The 22,369-nt window shown below is 36.4% G+C and overlaps 3 protein-coding genes and 1 long non-coding RNA gene across 4 annotated transcripts; 3 read left to right on the forward strand and 1 right to left on the reverse strand.

Moving 5' to 3' along the window:
* Positions 1-262: 262 nt before the first annotated feature.
* On the forward strand, positions 263-5,536 carry LOC113683433 (uncharacterized). The gene is made up of 2 exons (XM_027200676.2): positions 263-1,253; positions 3,369-5,536. Exons 1-2 carry the CDS (start codon positions 396-398, stop codon positions 3,831-3,833), a joined length of 1,323 nt encoding a protein of 440 aa, XP_027056477.2. The 5' UTR covers positions 263-395; the 3' UTR covers positions 3,834-5,536.
* An 81-nt stretch (positions 5,537-5,617) lies between these two features.
* LOC149034071 (uncharacterized) lies at positions 5,618-7,205 on the forward strand. The gene is made up of 2 exons (XR_016182821.1): positions 5,618-6,027; positions 6,524-7,205. It is a non-coding gene; the product is annotated as an uncharacterized LOC149034071 (long non-coding RNA).
* On the reverse strand, positions 7,053-15,091 carry LOC113683422 (angio-associated migratory cell protein). The gene is made up of 11 exons (XM_027200668.2): positions 14,907-15,091; positions 13,706-13,825; positions 13,283-13,402; positions 12,498-12,637; positions 11,779-11,923; positions 11,240-11,323; positions 10,062-10,177; positions 9,094-9,179; positions 8,510-8,600; positions 8,173-8,327; positions 7,053-7,197 (listed from the first exon to the last, which is right to left on the reverse strand). Exons 1-11 carry the CDS (start codon positions 15,010-15,012, stop codon positions 7,122-7,124), a joined length of 1,239 nt encoding a protein of 412 aa, XP_027056469.2. The 5' UTR covers positions 15,013-15,091; the 3' UTR covers positions 7,053-7,121.
* Positions 15,092-15,117: 26 nt separating this feature from the next.
* Positions 15,118-21,110, forward strand: LOC113683444 (tubulin polyglutamylase complex subunit 1). The gene is made up of 10 exons (XM_027200685.2): positions 15,118-15,245; positions 15,373-15,463; positions 15,561-15,691; positions 16,642-16,705; positions 17,439-17,554; positions 17,819-17,872; positions 18,222-18,303; positions 18,755-18,812; positions 19,397-19,480; positions 20,088-21,110. Exons 1-10 carry the CDS (start codon positions 15,158-15,160, stop codon positions 20,103-20,105), a joined length of 786 nt encoding a protein of 261 aa, XP_027056486.2. The 5' UTR covers positions 15,118-15,157; the 3' UTR covers positions 20,106-21,110.
* The last annotated feature ends 1,259 nt before the right edge of the window (positions 21,111-22,369 follow it).

Consider the following 22,369-nt stretch of genomic DNA (forward strand, 5'->3'; position numbering starts at 1 on the left):
CGCCTCTAAAATTAACAATAACTGCTGGTGCTGTCTCATGTGGGTGGTTCGTTTCCAAGGTTGCAGACTTGTGTCTATAATTTTCTTCTCGAACAATTATTTTTGTCAGAGAAGAAATTGAAAGAAAGAGAGACTTCCCCTGCGATGCCCCCTTCCATTCTTCGCAAATGTTCGGCAAAATATTGAAGATACTCGCAGAGACTCGGAATCTTTCGGTTTTTCAGATTGAGGTCCTAGCGGAAAGCCTGGGAACTAAAAATCAGATGGCAAACAAATAACCATCGAGTTGCTCGTGAACGGACGTAAGCGCCTGAAGCGTCCTTCTTGGCTAAAAATAAAACGGGAAATAGCAGCATCTGCTCATGGACAAGGAACTGTTAGGTTAGAAGCGAATTATGGCCGAAGGAGGAGGTTGGCCGTGGTCCTCTCGTCGTCGAAGTCATCGAGAACGTAACGATAGAGAAGCGAAAGACGGCGACGATTTGGATCGCGACTTGTTGAGAGTTGTTCTAAGCGACTCAGAAGATTTTGTCCCTGAGGACGTCAAAAGCACTTCGTCCGTTGCTTGCAGTTGTACTTCAGATTTTCAAGAGGAACATTCCAGCTGCAATTCATCCAGTGAGAAAAGTTGTCCAAATTTGATCGATCTTGACCCAGAGCTGCCTTCGAATTCTCGTAGCTTACGATGGTTAGCGAAAAAAGTTTCTCGACGTAGAAGTTCAAAAGAATCTGCAAAAACTTCCGCTGATAAGAATCGTAAAAGTGACCGTGATGAAAATGGTCTAAGCTATCACGCTCGTTGTCTGCAAGAAGCGAAACGGGTGAGAGAGAAAGCTGAGTTGGAAGCTTTGCAACGGAGAACAAATCCTCAAGTGCGACGCCGGAGACCACTTAGTTTACTGGGTTCACGATCAGCTGGGAAAGATGGCGATGGCGGGTTTCAAAGTGCGAGGAGAAGAAGATTCTCGCTTTCGTGGGGGTTTCGAAGGGAAGATTCAAATACAGAAGTTGTGGGAGATGGCTATAATGCAGCAGTTCAAACCCTCCGATCCCCTTCACTTCCTCGTGAGGCAAATCAAGACTGCAATCAATCCAATGCTATTAGCCTTGAAGAATTTGAACGAAGGCGAAAGGAAAAGGCTCGAATGAAAGCAGCCCAGCATAAATTGGAGTATTTCCTTATAAACGATATCGCATCTATCACGAATTGCCCGTGGTACTGGGGAAAAATTAATAGATTTGAGGCTGAAAAGGTGAGCTTCAATTTAATTAGCTAGATAATGGTGTATATTGGTACGATGTTATGAGGACTTATGCCAAGTAATAATGTCGACGGAGAAATATCCAACATAGGGGATTTTTTGAAAATAGTTATTTTGTTAGGGGCGACTTTCATTTGAAAACGCTTGTAAAATTATTGCTTGATATGAGAAAGTAAAAGGTTTTCAGGTAGATTTCGTTTTCTTGCTACTTAATCTTGTTACTTACTCTCATCTTTTGGAATAGAGCACTGTTTTGACTCGGCCAATGAAAGCGTATTAAGGTACAGTTTTACGACGCGTTAGAAAAAAAAAAAACTCGAGTAAAATATTTACCCCAAAGTGCGGAAAAGGTTTCCCTAATTAAGGTATTAATAAGATGTCTCTGATCTAGCTGCAATTTATCCTTTTGCCTCAGTTAAAGATGTGAATATGGCACCTGTCAATTCTTGAGAGTCTAATCTAAATTTGTACAAAGTATTTTAAAAACAGGATGCGTTCATAATGTGCCTCTTAAATTTCATAATGTCATGAACTTTAAAAGGGTTTATCCTTGAGTCTGGAAAAAAATGAGATAGTTTCTTGAGAGTGTCAAAGGATATTGAAATTTAAGCCTTTTATGGTAAAATACCTTTGTTCTGCATAAGAATGCATCTGTTATTCTGCCATAAAAAGGAATTCAGAGGCTGGTGTAGATAGAAAGAGCCTAAGGCACTTTATTTATATCAGATATTTGTTAATGGGAACTAAATGTTTTAATATATTGGGTTTTACAGCAGAGCAAACATAATTTTTTTCATCATCACATTAGCTATTTCCTCAAAATGTTCCTCATGGTAATTAAAGTGCTGATACGCATTGATTAAAACTACAAAAACTGCAAAAAAACAACTCGAGTGGGTGCTTTGCAATAGATGTTACTGGGAACTACTTCTCATAGATGTCATGTGTGGGTTGATTTTGGTCATCCGATTATTTTTGTCAGTAAAGCTTGGCTCTGTGCCACTCCATTAATATACCTTATTATTCGTATCGAGTTTCAAGCTGTGTATTCTCCAAAGTGTTCTCTATACATTTCCTGTGGTTATGACAAGGAGAACTTGTATTTCAATTAGGGCTTCTATTATTAGGAATCATCTCCTTTATTAAGAAAGATGTTTTTTCATCTTGTAACAAGTGTGGGACAAGAAAAGTAGTTTTGTCAAAAACAGTACACTATCGACATTGTTGATCCTAGCAGTATGCGGGACGTGTGTCATGTGAACTTCGTAATAGACCCCGCTCACCGAAGAGTCTTTGTCGTTCAGTGGTAGAGTATTGGAGCGCAAATCTGAAGGTTTGAGGTTTGATTCCTCATGAAGACTCAGAATTTTTCTTTGTCCCATGCTCGTGACAAGACAAAAAACATCTTTCTTAGTTTTTTTCACTGAGCTCAAAACTTACCATCTCTACTTTTCTGTCATCTCCTTTATTCTCCTGACATTAATGCTTGATTCAACAGGAATGCTGTAATAAGAATTTACATGCTAGTCACTCTTAGGATTTAAAGGGTTAATTCTTGTTACCAGTCTGCATTTATGACTTCATGCAAACTGTCACGGAAACCTGACAAGATTGAAGTAGTAACTAAAAAATTAAAAATTATTCCCTTGGACACTACACAAGGTATACATACACAAGGTATAATATTTAGTTATCAATGAACAAAGAAGACAAGGGATTATGGGAAAGATACAAGAACCTCTTTATCTCATCACGCAAGGATTTCAATAACTTTTTCCACAAGGGGCTGTTGCTGATTTAATAGGTGGCTGTGCTTGTGAAAACACCTAAACATGAGAGCCTGTTTACAAGCTAACAGACAGCAGTAAGTGGAGGTATAGGCTTCAGTACAAAAATTCTCCTTACTATCGGCCTTTCATTTCCTCCCATGGTAGTTCTGCGAATTTAGTGTTGCTGGCAAATCAAATTGTATTCCTTAGTTGATATTTTTCTTTATTCTCATCACTTGTCAATGTGTTATTTTTGTGACATAGGAAGGAGAAACTAGCTCTAGGTTGCCCATGGAGGTAAAAGGGTTTAATCCAGATTCTCAAATTTTTGCTTCAGGTGTTGGAAGGCCTTCCAGATGGAACTTTTCTGCTGCGTGATAGTGCACAATATCACTACCTGTTCTCTGTGAGTTTCCGTCGATACTCTCGTACTTATCATGCACGGATTGAACAGTGGAAACATCGCTACAGCTTTGATAAACCTAGTGATTACTCCTTTCACTCCACAAGTGTTTGCCAGCTGTTACAGCATTACTCTCGAGCTGAGCAGTGCATGTACTATGAACCTCTTTTGCTAAAGCCATTGCATAGGAGGAATCCAGTTTCACTGCAAGATCTGTGCCGTGCAGTGATTTGCAGCCACACAACATTTCAAGGAGTCAGTGATCTTCCTTTGCCAAACACCCTTCAGATTTTCTTGAGAGAGTTTCATTACAAAGTTCCAGTGAAGAGGACTGAGGAGAAAAGTACCCAGACACTGGCACCAAGAAAGAGATTTAGCTTCTCATTCCATAGAGACTAGGTTCTAACTTAATCCTTAAGTCCCTAACATCAGTTTGCATATTCTCCATACTGTTCTTTACACATTTCATTTGGTACTGACCAGGAGAATTTGTTTAACACATAAGATCTTTTCCCTAATGACTTTAGCATTCAATTCAGCAGTGAAGTTCTTGTGAGAAAATAGATGCCTATCACTCTTTGAGGTTAAAGGGTTCTGTTGGATTGAAAAAAAATCAGAATAAATTAGCAGCAAAGACTACCAGTAAGGAAATTTTCATTTAACCATACTCTTTAACATGCTTTTGTTGGTTAAACCGGTCAAATCTAGAATTTTAATGTAGAATCAATGGAATTCTGGTGGTAATAACATGAGGACATTATTCTCTGAGCTCAAATTTTTTAAACCATATTTTCTTATTTTATCATATCCATCATGAATTTTTCATGGAATTGAGGAAATAATACTAATGATATTTGTGTGACACACTATCTTTGATCAGAGTTACTTTTTCTTGGGCAAAGCTAGTTTTTGTTTTTACTGTTCTATCATTTCCTGGGAATTCTTTTGAGTGCTGCTTGGAGGGAGTTGATGATTCTCATAGATCTTTTGGTTAAATATTGAATCAATCAAAAAAAAATTATATGATAAGTGTCAGGTACATATGAATTTATACTCTATTTTAAAGATAATTGTTAAAAATAAATCTAATCCAGCTTATGACATGAATGATTTGAAAAAAAAAATTGCTCTGGTAAAATTCAAGAGCTTAATTATCCCTGTTTTGTGTCTATGAATATTTGGACAACAATATTTCATTTACAAAACAATTTACAATTTAGTTGAAAATATAGCAAAGTGTATGTTAAACTATGAACTTTAAAATGTTTTGAGAGAATTTGTTAATGTTTTTGGTCATGTAGCACTTAGATTTTTTTTACATGCTTTACATATTTGCCGTATTTACACTCCTTAATCCTAATGATTACTTTGAGTCTAAAATCAGACAATTTAGCTATTGAGCTGTACTTTCTAGAAGTGCTATTGTAGAATATGTTGTAAACAGTGGGTGTAACTTAAAATTTGCAGTTCAAAACCTTGGTGTTTCACATTGAGATGACTGCTACAGGACTTACCATTGTCCTCTCTATTGGGAAGACACACACAAAACTTATCAAAAACTGTTCTTTGGAATGCTTATGGGGAAAACTTCCCTGTGGAAGAACTGCTCAAAAGCTTTTTGTTGTGATGTTTGCAATTTCCCTTTTGGGGCTTTATCTAGCAAAAACTGTATTTATTTTTAGTTGCAATTATTTTTCTCTTTATGGCTGATTTTCAGTCCACTTACTATATTCTGAAGTGCAAATATTTATGTTAGTCATTTATTTTTGAGTGAACAAAGAGGTGGAAGAGTAGAGGTTTCCTCTGTGGACTTGATTCTCAGGCAATGAGACATGGCTGTTGATCTCAATTGATATTTGGGATTTAAATTTTGAAGTCATTCAAACTTAAAAGAAGCAAAAAATACTACTGCGCATTATTTAGAAAAGTGCAGAGATGCAGGAATGAGTCAATTTTGCCATAAACTTATCACTGGCACCTTTGACAAGCATATCGGAGATTCCTCACGGTTAGTTATTTTTAGCATATTAGCTATATACATTTGTTAGATTGTGTTATCCCAAAGGGTTAGTATAAATTATTAAATGAAATTTGTTAAATTATGCACTTGTTGTCTCATTAACATTTTCAGTTTACTTCTCCCTGGCTTCTACAGAAGGATCTCTTGGTGGGGAAGGGGGGGGGGGGGGTAATGATGGAGGAGTGCCTCCTACCCACCCCTGCTGTGCTGAGCTCACGACCCACGACCTCTCAAAATCCTTCACCAAGAAGTTGATGAAGCAATATAATGAAGATGAAATCCATTAGAAATACCGCAGCGTTTGTTAGACGCGTTTTGTACTGTTCAAACTTCAATAATCGCTGGCAAGTGAGCCTTCTCAAGACTCCTCAGGGGGATGGGGCCAGGAGTAATTGCGAAGCTTCACTTTTTCTTTACCAGGCTCTTTCATCTTTCAATATGGCGGAGGAGACGTAACGCGCGAGCGGCGGATATACCCAAGCAGCGAGTGAAAGTGATTCTGCGTTGCAGTAACACAGATTGAAAAATGGCTCCAATGTATGAATCGGGAATGCGAATGGTCGCTATTGGATGGTAAGGAATTGTAATGTGTCGGTATATCTCAGCTAACGATCGTATGATCCATTTTCTCTTCACTCCCTTAAGGTCTGTTTTTGAATCGAATATCTTAAATTCGCAGTGTTGTTTTACTGATAATTTCATTCGGAAACAAAGTTTCTCAAAATTTAGTGCTAGGGTGTAAAGTAGTCCACGTCCCAACCCCATTTTGAGCTTAGGGGACCCTGCTATAGAATTTACACCCCAATAGTGACAAGCATTTAATTTTTCCTCCTAATATCACCGCTGAATGAAGCATTAAGGTCATGAGAATAAAGAAAACAATTACCAACCAATTAAGTTTTTGATCGTGAAACAAATTCTCCTTGTCAATTCTATAGGAAATCTATAAAGAATATGTATTTTGAAGTTAGGACATACAGAGTCAACTAAACGATGTACTTTCAGAGAAATTAAGGAGAATTTTAGTTGATCAACATGTTTGACGTTTTTCTATTGTTAATTTTTTAAGGGTGGTGATAGTCACGAGTGGAATCTCGTCCTTTATTTTCCTCAAGAGACATGTAGACAGGAAGAGACTTGAACTAATCAAAGCAAAACAAAGGGAAAGAATGCTAGAAGCACCCAAGGAATCCAAAGGAGAGTGAGAAGTGGGAAGAGATAGCAGTTTAATGCCAAAGAAACACAGAGTGGAAAAAAATTGGAATGATACCAGCAAAAGCCCTCTTCATGGGCCTTTCCAAGTCAAAGTCATCACTTCACTCTGTCCATTACAGCAGAATAAAGAGACTTAACCTTATAACTCTCAAGATCAGATTGTTAATTCTCCCCTTTAGCTGCTACACATTTTCTTGTAAATTAGTAAAGAGAATTTGGTGTTAGATCAAGTTAACAGCTTCTACCTGATATTTAAATCCTTGTGTCAAAATCTTTAATTTCTCTCTTCAGTAGTTTTTAGTCTTTACCAACCAATTGAGGGTGTCTTTTTCGTATTAGTTTGTGATTTTTACCTTGCAGTAACAAACCTTAGGACAAAGAGGTGATAATTAATATGTTTTTATTGGTGACAATTTAATTTTACAACTCCTCTGGGATGAAGCTAACTTTTGTCATCTTCCAGGTGTTTGTACTGTGAACACTCTTGCTGTACTATCCCCTGATCCTGTTAATAAAAAGCTCCCATCTCTGCAAAATAGAGAGTTAAATTATATGTCATCAATTTTTGAAAGCATCACAGACTTACACGTCCAACATTTCAATCCTTATGAACTCAATCAAGCACTTCATTCATAATTTTTCAACATGAAAAGTGTTAGGGGTTAGTGAGCCTTTTTTACCACTTATCTCTTTAACTCTTAACCCTTTAACTCCCAGATCAAATTTCTAATTCTCCTTACTATCAACGATAGAATTCTTATAATGTTAGTTCAGAGAATTTAGTATTGGATCAACCAATTATCCCTAAATTGATATTCTTCTTTATTCTCATCAGTTATCTGGTTGATATTGTATTGATATTGTAAGGAGAAATTCTGTCTTGATCACTCATGGGAGTTAAAGGGTTAAGAGTGACCAAAATGGTATTTATCAATTCAATACCAAGCAGACAAGTGATGTAAATAGAGAAAAACATGAATTAGGGTATCATTAGTTGGTCAAATACCAAATTCTCTACACTAGCATTACAAGAAAATAATGGCAGAAAATGAGGAGAATTACTAATAAAATTCTGGGAGTTAAAGAGTTAAGATATTTTCTATTCTAAAGAGCTGCAGTATTAATTGTCCAGGAAAAAGGAAAAAAAACCTTCAGATTTCAGCTAAAAGTCAATTTTCTGTTCTATAGCAGTCAGATGTTCTAACCAAGAATAAAGGAAATGATCACCAATTAAAGATGCTCTGATTTGACTGTTAAACAAATTCTCCATGTCAGCACCTTGGGAAGTGTACAGAAAACAGTATGGCGAAAATGCACACGTTGTTAGGGTATAAAGATGTAACTTTTTGGGGTGAACTGATTTCAACTACGTCCATATAAGTTATAACCCAAGAGCAAAGTTTGCAAATCTGTCAAAATAATCTCACATTATTGACTATGAGACATAGATGTTAAGGAAGGGTGTACAGAAACATGATGTGTAAAACAAAGAGATTGTATTACTTGGCCACAGCAAGATCCAGTATTTCCCCATTGTGACCATACCACTCTCGTTCACAATTTCCTGATCGACTGTCCCATAGACGCACCACACCATCCAGACATCCAGTATATATTAGAGGTGTTGCAGCATCCCACTTCAATCGCACTATCCCTCCCTAAAGGTGCAAATAAAGCTTAATATGTTTTTCAAATAAAGACAAGCTCATCCACTTTAGGCTTTTATCTCAAGAAAATACCAAATTTTCCTGTCTCATTTACAACGAAATGTATGGCTGTCAGTTGGGAGAATTACTGATTGGAGTTTTGGAGTAAAAGGATAAAAATTCTTTTAACTCACCGGATGTTTACACTCCTGACGAAGCCTGTATGATGACAGATCCCACACCCCAAGGACCCCACTTAATGATGCTGTTGCTAGCATGGGTTGCCTGTGGACAAGTCATGATAAACACAAAATAAAGCACTGAAAAACAACTTGCAGTAATCAATGCCTTCTCTGACATGGAGGTGGCAAAGAGTTATACATGCACATGATTAAGACCAAAATTAATGTCAAGTGAATTTTAAAGAAACTGTCCCTTTTAAATTCGTAACATGAAATACTGTGAGTCGAAGTATAATGTGATGCATTGGTTTTTGTAAATTTGTGTGAGAAATGGGATTAAGACTCCCCCCCCCCCCCCAACTCTACTCAGCTACTCTCTATAAAGTTATGAATAAATTTTGAATTGCCTTAAAAAAGGTTATAATAGAAATGATGATGACAACTTTGACAAAGACCACCTCAATCACCACAGTGACAGCAACAGTCAATCCAGTCCCTCAATAACATATTTTGAGGTTCAAGTGGTTGCTTTTGTCAAATTTCGAATCAATACTTCCAAGAAATGAATTCATACTTTTGATAATTCAAATTCTTACTGAGGAGAGAATCCAACAGCTTCAATAGATGGTGGTGGGTCACTGTCATTCTCGGATTGAAAACCTGCAGCCAAAGTACTCAGTACCTGAGGAAAAAAAAGCAGATTGACGAAATAATTAGATCAAAGAAAAACAACAAGGCAAACAAAAACAGCCCCATTTTGCAGGCTACTCTTAGCAGCAAGGCATACAGTCACCTATAAGCAATTAAAGGCTGCTTACTGGTATCTTACTGAAAAGTCTGTAGCCAAAGTCAAAAAGCTGTGTTCTTAACAAGATCTTAACCTCTCATGGTGCTTCCAGGGCTGTCAATGAGTATACATGACATGCAGTATGTATGTAATGAATATAAAAGAGGAAGGCAAATTACAATTTTAAGAGAGCCAGGTTAGTATAGATACCATGTTGTTTCACTAGATTACATGCAAAACTGGACACTATTCAGTTCAAATACCACAGGTATTATACAAACCTTGCATAAACCTTCAAGAAAATGTTGAATGGAATCAATCCACACATCTTTACCAATTACTTGTAATTTATGCATTCAATTCCATTCATAACTAGGAAATGGCCATTGTACAAAATTTCTTCCAGGGTATTTTTAAGCAATCCTAAAAATATTTAAAACCATTTGAAGGATTACTCATCAACAGCTATGTAAACCCTATAACTCCCAAGATCTCATTTAGTAATTCTCCTTACTGTCTGCCATACAATTCTTATGATGTCCATTTGGAGAATTTGGTATTGGATCTACTAATAATCCCTTAATTTACATTTTACTTTATTCTCATCACTCCTATGCTTGATATCGTATTGATATTGTAAGGAGAACTTCTCTTTTAGTCACTTATGGGAGGTAAAGGGTTAAAACAAGGAGCAAGAAACTGTGTTAAACCCTTGAGCCTTTTAACTATGTCTTATGTAATATACAGAAAAAGAAAAAACACTCAAGACTTTTTTACCTTCCCACTGTTTGTGTTGACTATTTTGACAGTGGAGTCTTCTGATCCTGTTGCCACAAGAACATTATCTCTATGTCCATCTATACATGTTACAGAGCCCTGGTGAGCTGTGCCATCTATAACAAGAAACTGAACAAGTTGTTTGCCTGCTAAACTTATTATTCAAATTAAAAAGGCTTTAACTTAAGAATAAAGGGGGTAAGTAACTGTGGTGCTGCGTCAGTGGGAGAGTATAACAGAGTAATTTAGTATTATCAACTGAGTTAATAAGTAAATTGGCCACTGCAAAGAGTTTAAAAGCTGACATTTTGAGTGTTAGCCCTTTGTCAGAGTGAAACATTTAACTTAGACTATTGCAAATCACAATCTATACTTTTTTGTATGACTGCAAAATATTTCTATTTATCCCATCCATATTGACCTTACTTTAATAAATCTACAATTTCAAATGGTTAAATGAATTACAATAAACATACTATACATCAGTTGCACCAAATTTACAATCTAAAACTCACAATAGATCTGAAGCAAAATATTGTCAATCAATGTTTCATATCACAATACTTGATTAGTCTTAAATTCCATAAAAATAACTCTTGTGTCCACAAGTAAAGCCTTTTCCAACATATAATCCAGGCCACCAATCTCTATTATAAACATTTCACTCCTGAGATCTAAATATCAATTCTCCTCACTTTCTGCCATACATTTATGATAATTTTAGGTCTGAGAATTTGGTTTTGGATCAAACACTATCCCCTGTAATTGATGCTTTTCTTTCTCCTCATCACCTTTGTGCTTGAAAATATAATGACATTGTGTGGAAAAATTCCTTCTTGGTCATTCCATACAGTGACAGGGTTTGGCCAATTGCCCCTTAAGAGTGACTAGAAACTAGTTTCTCCTCACCCTCTCACCCCTGAATTAAACATCATGGTTGTGAGAATGAAGGGAATGATCACTGACTAAAGAAGCTTTTGATTGTAATACCAATTAGGAAATGTAGAGAGAATATGTATGGAAAATATGCGTCCTGAAGTTAAGGTATTAAGTTAGGGTAAAGTAGACAGCAATAAGCACATAGAAGTTTTTATCTGTGTCTCTCTAAGCTAGGACCTTCTAGATCAACCTGTGCATCAATGAAAAATGTCCCTGAAACAAGTACCTCGGATTTTTACCTGATAAATGAAAAGTATGCATTCCTTGTCGTAAGTCCCAGAGTTTCAAAGTTCCATCCTCATATCCAACACTTGCTCTCTTACCTATTACAAATTTCCAACAAGACTTGAAGCATTACAATTATTTCATTGTTGAAAAAGCCAAATGATGATTATCTCAAAAAGTTTGAACACTAGAGCAGAATTTTTGATTCTTGGAAATCACAATTCTGTTCTTTTGAAATACCTTGTGAATGGTTTAATCTATAGTGTTTCATCAGGAGAAAGTTAAATTGTTCTTGAGGTCCAAAGGTTGACAAAAAAAGAGCTTAGTTATTGGCCACCAGACATGTCAAACACAGCACATTTCAACAGAAAAAGAGCTAATTAAAAGAACAAACTGCTCAAGGTGTGGAGAGATGAGTGAAAAAGTAAATCTTGTTTTAAGTTCTGAATCTAATCAGTAAACAAAAAGGCAATTTAAAGGAAAACCAAAGCAATCCCAGATTACTGCTGACCAATGCTAAACTGGAATAATTGCTCTGGTTAATTTTCTTTACCATCTTTCATGAACATCCCACATGTTGATCGGCATCCATGACCTTGGAATGTCTTGCAATCTGAGCTTGGAATTTTCCACATCCACACATTACCATCTGCTGTCCCGGCTAGGAGCACATTTGCCTCATTGTGCCATTCTAGCCACTGAAAATTTACATCAAGACAATTACTGGAAAAACAACTTCAAAGGAATTCTCACAGTGGTTGAAATGACACAAAAAATGTGGATGAATCAGTTGATCAATGCAAGGAAGGATGGGCAGATGGGTAGGTGAGTAGATATATAGAAGGATGGACAGATGAACAGACAGACAGACTGATGCATGGATTGAAAGGAAACTGACAGAAGTACAAACAGACAGAGACAGACAGCCTGGCTGACTAACTGACTGGCTAACAGACAGATGGACAGGGGACAGACAGACAGACTGACTGACTGGATGTTTACAAAAATGCCAGCTTGCCCTGATTCATAAGTTATTGGGAGTTTGCACTGTTAAGAAAAGTTTGGACAGTTTTTCACAAGGTGGCCATAGGTAAAAATGAACTTCAACAACAAACAAATTTTTGACAACCTGACATCAACACTTCAACATTTTAGTTTAGTTACTATTAAAAGCAATTTTTCCAATCACTTTTTTTTATTTAAAAAATAAGTAGCATTAATGGTAGCTTGTTCTAAAAAGTTTAGTCAATTATAACATCATATATCTCTCACCTCTAGGTCTGTTGCCTCAAAGCTCCAAACTTCCTTTTTTGTAGCAACATCCCAGACAATAATGAAGCCACTCATATCACCAGTGGCAACAAATTTCCCATCGTGACTGAAAGCTGTGCATGTCACAGAATCTTTATGACCTTGTGAAAATAAAATTAAGAAAAAAGATATCATAATGCTATACACTAAGTAAATTTAAAAATCCAATTAATTAGGGTAATAAAACTGTCTTTAAATCACTGTTAAGCACTCTAACAACATGAAATCATTAACAAGAAATTATGTCTTTGCTCAAACAAGCAATGTGAATGAAGCCACAAGTATCTTTGGTCTTTTTTAGGTCTAGTCCAGAATATAGGATACAAAACTAACTTCATTTCTAAAGGTTGCTTTGGGTAAACTTTACTTTAGACAAGTGTTAGAGGTATATACTGAGTTAGTAATTTATAGAGGAGCATGCCAACACCTTTCCCAAAAAAAAGACAGATAAATTAATGAGACTAAGTTTAAAATTATAGTCTAAGAATAACTTTATTACCAAATTAGTGTTAGATTCATAATTATAGTTAAAAGTAAGGCAAAAGATTTATAACAAATGCATAAGGGTTAGTTAGTGTATCATTAAATTACAAATTGAGATTTACCTTAGTTTGGAACTATGAAAATGTTGTAACTTTGTGAAAGAAAGTCTGAAGGTGCCTAATAACATCATAATTACATTTAATGAAAAAATTAACAAGTAATCCATTATGTTCAGTTCCACTGAATCACAAGTTTCTATTTACCATGGCACTCCAAAAGTGTCTGTCCATCTTTTATTTGCCAAATGTAAGCCTTGTCATCTTCTCCACCAGAAACTGCCACTGAACTATTCACTGGTTCAATTGCCACTGAGAAGATAGAAGCTGATGAAGAAAAAGTAAACCTAAGTCTGAACTGGAGTCGATTGGCTCACCCTGCTGGATTTTATCCCAGTTTCCTTAAAATGAATTAAGCTACCAGGAGTATCACTGCTCCCCTTTGGATGGAATGCTAGTTCATCCCAAGGCATTTGTAAAAATCAGTTCAAAACTCCTTTGGCGAAAAAAACAACAACAATTAAAGCAACTTTTGGTGATGTAAAGACATGATTGCAGCCCTTACATTTTCCTGATGGCAAGATATAGTGGCTGATAAAATTTGCTTAACATCATAACTGTAATAATCACCGGTATGCTTTTGGAAGCTCAAGTCTGCATCATCTTTTTCAGCCATGCCAACACTTTCACCATCTTGATCATTCATGTTGTCTGTGAAACCAACATCCTCCATTCCAACTGCAAGTCCATCTGGAAGTATAATTTGTTAACCCTTTAACCCCTGAGATTGATTAACACCTAGTTTCTCCTTACAATATCATCCCCAAATCACACATTTAGGTTATGAGAATAAAGGAAATGATCACCAACTAAAGAAGCTCTTGATTGTTAAACAAATTCTCCATGTGACAGCACCTCAGGAAAGTTATCAAGCATAGTATAGAAAGTTTGCATACTGATGTTAGGGTGTAAAGGATTAGAGAGGTATTTGAAGCCAGTTGACTAAAACATCGGTTGTTTTGAGACGTTATACTCTGAGTTATACTGCAGGCAGGGAATTGATCAGCCCACATTTTGGCTGAATAAGGCCAAATGTCAAACTAATCACAACAGCCCTCCAGAATGAAGAAAAATATCACAAGGAACTAACCAGGAGTAAGTGTAAACATAGTTGAATCACCTGAGGGGTGAAAAAATACTTGATCACATCACAGTTAGTTTTAGTTTTGCATGTGGTTGATTAAGATGCTGGTGCAAGTTTTCTTGTGTAACCAGGGAGTCCAGGAAACAACAACAAAAATGATTGGAGATTCAAGATTATCTACAACACTCAGTTGAAATTTCTATACTTAAACGACAAGGCAGCTAACATAATCTGCATAAACCGCTGCTGAGGGAGGGAGGGGGCGGGGGGGGTTGGAAAAACAGGAGGGGTATTTAATTGAACAAGAAAACCACCTTAAGGTACTTAAACCCTTCCAGTGCCAGAGCCAGAAGTGATTAACAAATGATTTCTCCCAAAAAATCAAAGAAATTGTCTAGTAGAGAAACAAGGTAAGGAGAAAATACAAACTTATCAGCTTACGAACTCCACTTAAATGCATTACCAGACGTTCTTATCTTGGCAATAATTACGAGCAAATGAGCAGGGGTCTTGAGAGTTTTTACCTTTCGCTTGTAATATATAAGGTTGCCGTTTGAGTTCACAACTTTCTATTTATGATGCTAGACTTAGTTACTACAAATCGGGAATTTATACTGACATGCTAGCAAAACACGTGTGGCAGAGATTCAAGAGACTGCAAAGTCTTCGTCGATATAACAGTCGTACCTTCCTCTGCTTCATCGTCACCATCTAAATCTACCACTTCTACAAAATCGTCTTCCAAGAGCTCGATCTCTTGCTCTGGACTCTCTAGATTATTTTCTGCGTCCATCTCTGAAATATCCTTACTTCGCCACAAGTACTCGTGTGCTACTCTGTTTTTTCCCCCAAAGAGAACACTTATTTTGCTATTCATGTACACTGAACTGATGCGTAACTTCAATTCCAGTCTTTCTCGACTTTACAGAAAAACTAAAATGGCGGATAAAAAGCCTTCCAAAACAAATTTGTTTGATGATCGAGATTCTAAACCAGAGAAAACGGAGAGTCCTCTTGACTTTCTCTGTAAGTAATTTCAAGTGATGAAAGTAGGGTCATTTTTTTTTCGAAGCTGAAGCAAGATTAAAAGAATTTTAAGCTAACCTTAGAAACAATGATTTTAATCAACATTTATCAACAAATTATTTTGCAGCGCGCACTGGTATTACAAGTGACATCAAAGATGTAATAACTCTTATCATTGAAAACAGGCCTGAGGATCCAATCGCTTTTATGGCTGAGTTGTGAGTATCTCGATCCGCCAGCAGTGATTTACGAGTCTACAAAAATTGAAAATTTTATGTGTCCATTAACAACATTTTTTTGAATGGTTGACTTAAGTTTTGACAGCCGCGCGATCACAACCACGGCGCTTGTGAAGGCCCATCAAAAACTGCTGCTGGCACATCATTCAAGACCATCTTTCCAAATCAACCTGGCAGCAGCCTATAACATCTTGAAACAACAGAAGAGTGAGTTGATAACGTAAATTGGCCACCGTAAAGAGTTTAAAAGCAGACGTTGGGTTGTGTGTGTGTGTTGATATGCAGAAAATGAAGCTACACTATTGGTCATCGCCATATTCTCACCAACAGTGTAGCTCCATTTTCTGCATATAAACACAAACAAAACCCATAGTTCCTCCAATCGCTCTGATGAAGGACTAATCCTCAAAACGTCAGCTTTTAAACTCTTTACAGTGGCCAATTTAAGTATTATCAACACAGTTGATAATACTTAATTACCCTGTTATACTCCCAACGTAGCACCACAATTTCTTTAGAAACTTACCCCCTTTATTTATATATTTTACAAGTATATGACTTGAACAGTTGTAAAAGCTCTAAACCCTTAAACCCCCAGAAGTGATTTACATGTAACTTCTCCCTACAATATCCATACACTATCCAACAAACAGGTTATGAGAATACTCAAACTAATCAGGAAGAGGTTGAAGGGTTAAACCTTGAGAGACTGACAAACATCTAATTTCACCTTACAATAATACTGCTGAATCATTCATTAACCCTTTAACTCCCAAGATCTCATTAGTAATTCTTCTTACTTAGTTTGGAGAATTTGGAATTAAATGTGAATTGAATATTTTTCTCATTTCTCATTACTTGTCTGCTTGATATTGTACATGTAGTGTAAGGAGAAATTCTGTCTTGGTCACTAGTGGGTCTTAGAGGGTCAAGATCATGGGAATATAGGGAATGATTGCCAAATAAATTGCCTAATAAATTTCAATTGTTAAACAAATTCTCCCTCCAAGTACCATGGGAAATGTATAGAGAAGAGTTTGGAGAATCTAGATACTGATGTCAGGGTGTAAAGTGTTAACCTGTGCATCATGGGACAGACTTAGTCAGATTTTAAGTTAAAATAGACTAATTAAAAAATCGTTTCTTGTTTCTGTTAGATAGTAATGGTCTACGAGGACTTACTGGAAAAACATACAATGATTTATTGACTCTGTTATGCAAGTAAGGAGATCAAGTTATTACTTAAATCAGTGTTAACTGGTTTTAAATATTTATCAGAATGCCATTTGTCCATCATCCTAACTATTAATTCACTATCATTGATATTTAAAATTTCTTATTTTTGTGGAACTGGTAAGTTTCAGCCATTACATAGGGGTCTCATAGGCTCTTTAATTAGCTAAAGGGAGCTTAAGTACAAAGGTTTTTGAGATGGCAGCCAGAAGTTAAAAGTTCTAATTCTTGCTGCTCGTTACACCTTTTTGGGCAGCACAGTTTGGTTTAAAATGTCTCAACAACAACCTTGCAGCCGATACATTGGTGTCTAAGGGCTCCAGGAGTTTTATTCTTCTTTCAGTTGCTGTCCACATCTAAAAAAATGTCTCTGCTCAAGTTTTCTATTGTTTGTAAAAAGAACACCACATTCAAAAAGAGTATACTCAGTTTCACATCTGCTTTAGTGAAAACTTTCATTTCATGCAGGCTCAGGCTTGTCAACCTATGATATTAGTCTCAGGGAAAATAAGAAAATTTTAAAAATAATCTTAGAGTATTGTGAGAAGAGAACACTAAATCTCGAAAGAAAACACGCTGATGGCCAGAGGATGACAGAATTCCTACAGCATCCTTTTACTCTTAAACAGCAAACAAAATTATATCAACTAACTTGACTGGCAGAAAATATTTTAGGAGTAACTTGGAAATTACTTTATACTGAGTCAGTGCTCTCTTCCAGAGACTTGACCGGAGCAGAATCTGAACCTCTCCAAAAGCGAATTATGTGCTTTAGCCATGAGGTGATTCGCTTTCCAGTTTTTAAACTTGGAGTTTTATCCACATTTATATATCAAGGTAAGAGCAGTAATTCACCTGTGGATGTTTGATTACTATCAATGACAAACTGTAATGAAAGGTGTCTTTCGTTTTGGGTACTTTTATCTTGAAAGCTTTGTGCTACAGTTCCTAGATCTGAACTAGTTTCTGTGCAAGTTAATCATGTCTCTAGGATTTCTTTCTTCTCAAATTGACTGAATGCTACTTCCATACTGTTCGTCTTTTGTTCTGAGTAGATGTCCAGTTCTAATAATGTTTTGCTCACAATTGATTTCTCTGTAGACTTTTTGAAACAAGCGGAATCACTGTACAGTGAGTTGGACTTAACAGGAAGAGGTGCACATGATTCACTTCTGGTTACTTTTTTCTCTTAACCCTTTACCTCCCAGAAATAATTAACAACTAACCTCTCCCTATAATATCCATCATTATCCAGCAAAAAGATAATGAGAATACCCAAACTTATCCAATAGAAGTTGTCATCTTGATCTAACGCCAAATTGTTGTAAATGATTTAAAGGGAAATATGTAGCAGCTGGAGGGGAGAATTGACAATCAAATCATAGGTGTTAAAGGGTCAAGAGTGACTAACAAATTTCTTTTTACATCATCAGAACCATCATCAGAACCTTGTCACACAGGCAGGTGAACTGTAGAGCTGAAAATTTTCATAATTGTTTTGTAGGCAAAGCTGATAAAAATCTCTGTGAAGCGATTTTAAATGAACTACGACAGGCAGTTGTCAAGACAACAGCTGATCCCATCAGGTCAGTAAAACAAAAACTTTTTTTACATCTAAAATGCTCTATGGTGGACACCAATACACTTCTACATAAAAGCAGCATGGATGATTATGAAAAATTTCCAATATTAGTCTTCTTTGATTGAAAGAGTGTGACAGGAGGGTAGCCCGGGTGCTGCTCATTCTAGATTTGGAGCATTCTAGAACACTGTGATCAGCTCTGATGTATTTTCATATCAAACCCTAGACTATGCATGCACCACCCTTACCCTGTGTGACCACTTTGTGGTTAAACAATTCCCCACCCACCCACCAGAGGGTGGGGGAAGTGGGAGGTGGAATGTGTTATCATAAAGATGTGTGCATGGATGCTACAAGCTGTACCCTTTCATGTATCATTTTTTTTTTTTATCAAGAGGGTTCTTCTTTCATATATCAAGCTTGATACATGTTAATGAGTTCATCTTAACTTGCAGTATCATTCACACTGGCTCCATGTTGAGTTCTCAACGACTCAATAAAGTAATGGCTGAGGTTAGTTGGCAAATTTTCATTTGAGTATTGTTAAAGTAATCCAAGTTGCATTTTGCCCTGTGATTGGTCTAGAAAATTTGTTCCATCCTTTCAGCCAATCAGATGCAAAAGTAAAACCAAACTTAGTCAATTGCTTTTCCTGCGTTTGAGCAGTTTGGTTATTTTTCTTTTGAACTCCCATTAGTTTATAATGCTGTCATTCAACTTCTTTTTTTTTTTTTAATTTGGCCATTTTGGTTAGTTTTGTTTGAGCATAATGAATAATCACATAACACTAATTTTTAAAAAAAAGAGATGGTTTTTTTTTGTTTGAGATGAAAATGGACACTTGAAAATTCTTAATCCTTTAACTTCCAGAAGTGAATAACATCAAACTTCTCCCTATAATATCCCTACATTATTCAGCAAACAGGTAATGAGAATATTAATTTAAACTTATCAGGTAGGGGCTGCTATCTTGATCTAGCATCAAGTTCTTAACTAATTTATATGGAAATGTGTAGCAGCTACAGGGGAGAATTAACAATCAGATCTTGGGAGTTAAAGCCAGTGTTTGACCAGTATCACTTTTTACATTTTATTAGGCATTACTGAAGAGTGGAGCAACCAGTCAGTTAATGGGCACTGACGAATTCATTGTAAGCGCAGCAGAAATCCTGCTTGAACAGGTTTGACCAGTTTTAAAGCATATCCATCAATAGCAAAAAATCCAGGATTTCTTTGATTTAACTTTGCTCTGTGATTGGTCCAGAAAACTCACGCCATCCTCTCAAGCAAGATGATGCAAAACTCATACCAATCATGACTTGATCGCCTGTGTTTTTCTGCACCTTTTCCTGCACCTTAGTTTGCTTCTTTTCACTTTGATTTCTCATTGGCTGTTCAGGGTATTTTTCTTTCTTCTGATTGGTTGCTGTGAATACTTTGGTCTTGGTTTTTCAGCATTCAGTTGAAAAGCACTCTAAAAAGTCAAGTCACTGTTAAAAAATTTGAAGGTCAGAGGTTTGATTCTTATGGGAAATGAGACGTTATTCTATGTTCCATGCTTGTGAAGCGACAGAAAACATCTCTGCTTTATAGATGGCTAAGCTAACACTATGAAAAAGATTACTTTTTTCATACAACCCTTGCATGAAGAAACCTCAAGACTCGTCCAATGTTTCAAACCTTCAAGTCAGATATTGTTTAAATCACTAGTTTTATTTGTGTAGCCTTTTATTAGTTTTGTGAGTAAACTTACTTAATGTGTGCATCATTTGTTTTTTTCATCATCAGATACCAGACTTAAGATGACCCTGGTGACACTGTGGTGAATTACAACAAAAGATACACCCTTAATCAGGCAAAGTGGCATAGGACAACCACTCTAGATCAGTGGGATGAACTTCCAGGTGATAAGATTATTGCCACAGGCTAAACCTAAGCTCACGATGTTTATCAAAGAGTTTGCTAAGTGACGGATTCTCAACACACCATGGTCATCGCACTAATGCAACTTGCTTGTAAACTGTTCATTCAAGAAAATATTTGCCACCCCTATCGCAGCATTTCAATCATCATTTTGCAGTCAATGTGTGTTTTTCCAACATCCTGATTTGTCACGTTAGGGTTTTGATAGTCTCAAACAGGAAACAAGACTCTCTTCGAAAGTAAAGGAAAGAATTCTCTGCCTTTGATTGTTATTATACAACAGTACAAACTGTCAAGATGATAGATTGACATTTGAAAATGTTTGTTTAGTTACACGTAAAACCCACTTCTAACTTTCCATTGTACCCAGAGTAATTCTAAAGAGTGACCAGCATCTAATTTCTCCTTACGATGATACTGTTGAATCATTTATTGAGATTATGAGAAGAAAGGAAATGATATTCAACCTATAACACTTTGATTGTTAAAAGAATTCTTCTTGTCTCTACCATAGGAAATGTGTTAAAAAGGGTACGGAGAACTTCCATAGTGATGTTAGGGTGTGAGCAGGGGGGAGGAGTGGGGGATTGGATAAATTTCAATACAACGGCTGTCACTTTCAAAGGCAAGTCCTCCCCATTCCTCACACATATCCTTTAAGCAAAATCTGCACTCTATTTAGGTTACAATGAGAAGACAAAAAATTAAAATTGGGAGAGAAAGAAATGATAAGACTTTTGCATTGATAAATCAAAGCTAATCATCAAGCAATACTGTTAGACACTGAATGAACCACATTTGATCATTTTAACTACTTTATTCAAAAGCTGAAAGATACTTAGATTAAACAGGAATTATGGAAAGACACTTCATTATAGGGCTGTACAATCAAGGCAGTGCTCCGGAAGAGTCTAAGTGCCACAGGCCACCAACTTTTCATGGGGCAGGCTACCACCAATTTTTGAGATCAAACCATTTAGGCAATAAGAGATCCTTCCAAGAGCACGGTTGGTCTACAAACCTAAAAACTGGTCCTCACCCCTCCCCCCTCTTCACAAGAAGGTCATGCAGGCCATGACCGAAACTAGTAAGGAGTAAAAAGCTGCCCTCTTCACCATTGCTGTTATCCATTGCAACCATAATCTTTTGCACGAGTCTTTTCCTTTTTATTTAAGAACAATCAATTCTTTTATGTAAAATAATTTATTTCACTCATTGACCTCATTGTGCAGTGAGGGTGGGGTGGGGAGACTTGATTCTAAGAAAGCTTCAATAGCCTGAGGAAAGTCTCAACGGTGATCATTTAAGATTTGAAAACCTGCATGTTTTCATCAAATCAATAATTCTCATCCTTTGAAAGAGCACTGTCACTATCAGGAGTGAGTCCTCCTGACTCAGCTGCTTGCCCATCCATTTTGAAAAAACTACGATTTGCTACCTTGAATAACCAAACATAAAAAGTGCTGCTCTAAAAGCAAGGTTAAAATTAACTTTTAAGCCATAAATTACATCATTGTTGCATGATATCCTAGAGAATACACCAATCTAAAGTTAACCCTTTAACTCCCAAGATCTGATTGTTAACTCTCCTCTCTAGCTGCTACACACTTCATTGCAAATTAGTTACAAGAATTTGGTGTTAGATCAGAATAAAAACTTCTTCATGATAAGTTTGAGTATTCTAATTACCTTTTTGCTGGACATCTGGGAGTTACAGGGTTAATTTCCTAAAGTAAAGTGTATTAATCCTTTACACCCTAACATCAGTATGTATATTCTCCCTACTGTTCTCTATACATTCCCTAAGGTGCTGATAAGGAGAATTTGTTTAGCTGTCATGAGTATCTTTGGTTGGTGATCAATTGCTTTATTCTCCTGACCCTATGGCTTGTTTCAGGGGTGACATTGTAAGGAAAAATAAGATCCTAGTTACTTTGAGGAATTAAAGGCTTAAGTACTGACTGAATTAGATACCATCCCTAATTATAATTTTTAATCTCAATATGTACAAATGAGCTTGATTAAACGTTTTTTGCTCAAGAAGCAACAATATGAAACAACAAATACATCAAATTAAATACAATTAAGTGGCGTGGAAGTTAGACAAAGATTATGCAGAAGTTCTGTGTAATGTGCTATCAGAAGCC

The sequence above is a fragment of the Pocillopora damicornis genome, chromosome 14, assembly GCF_964200805.1.
Source record: "Pocillopora damicornis chromosome 14, jaPocDami1.2, whole genome shotgun sequence".
Taxonomy (NCBI): Eukaryota; Metazoa; Cnidaria; class Anthozoa; order Scleractinia; family Pocilloporidae; genus Pocillopora; species Pocillopora damicornis.

What these genes read in the sequence shown, in the direction of transcription:
- LOC113683433 (XM_027200676.2), top strand. Translation starts at nt 396, where the DNA reads ATGGCCGAAGGAGGAGGTTGGCCGTGGTCCTCTCGTCGTCGAAGTCAT. An exon ending in ATAGATTTGAGGCTGAAAAG is followed by an intron (nt 1,254 to 3,368) that starts GTGAGCTTCAAT and finishes TTTTTGCTTCAG; the next exon opens with GTGTTGGAAGGCCTTCCAGA.
- LOC113683422 (XM_027200668.2), bottom strand. Translation starts at nt 15,012, where the DNA reads ATGGACGCAGAAAATAATCTAGAGAGTCCAGAGCAAGAGATCGAGCTC. An exon ending in GAGCTTCCAAAAGCATACCG is followed by an intron (nt 13,403 to 13,705) that starts GTGATTATTACA and finishes TTTCTTCATCAG; the next exon opens with CTTCTATCTTCTCAGTGGCA. An exon ending in CTGGATCTTGCTGTGGCCAA is followed by an intron (nt 7,198 to 8,172) that starts GTAATACAATCT and finishes TCTATTTTGCAG; the next exon opens with AGATGGGAGCTTTTTATTAA.
- LOC113683444 (XM_027200685.2), top strand. Translation starts at nt 15,158, where the DNA reads ATGGCGGATAAAAAGCCTTCCAAAACAAATTTGTTTGATGATCGAGAT. An exon ending in GAGTCCTCTTGACTTTCTCT is followed by an intron (nt 15,246 to 15,372) that starts GTAAGTAATTTC and finishes ATTATTTTGCAG; the next exon opens with CGCGCACTGGTATTACAAGT. An exon ending in CATCTTGAAACAACAGAAGA is followed by an intron (nt 15,692 to 16,641) that starts GTGAGTTGATAA and finishes TGTTTCTGTTAG; the next exon opens with ATAGTAATGGTCTACGAGGA.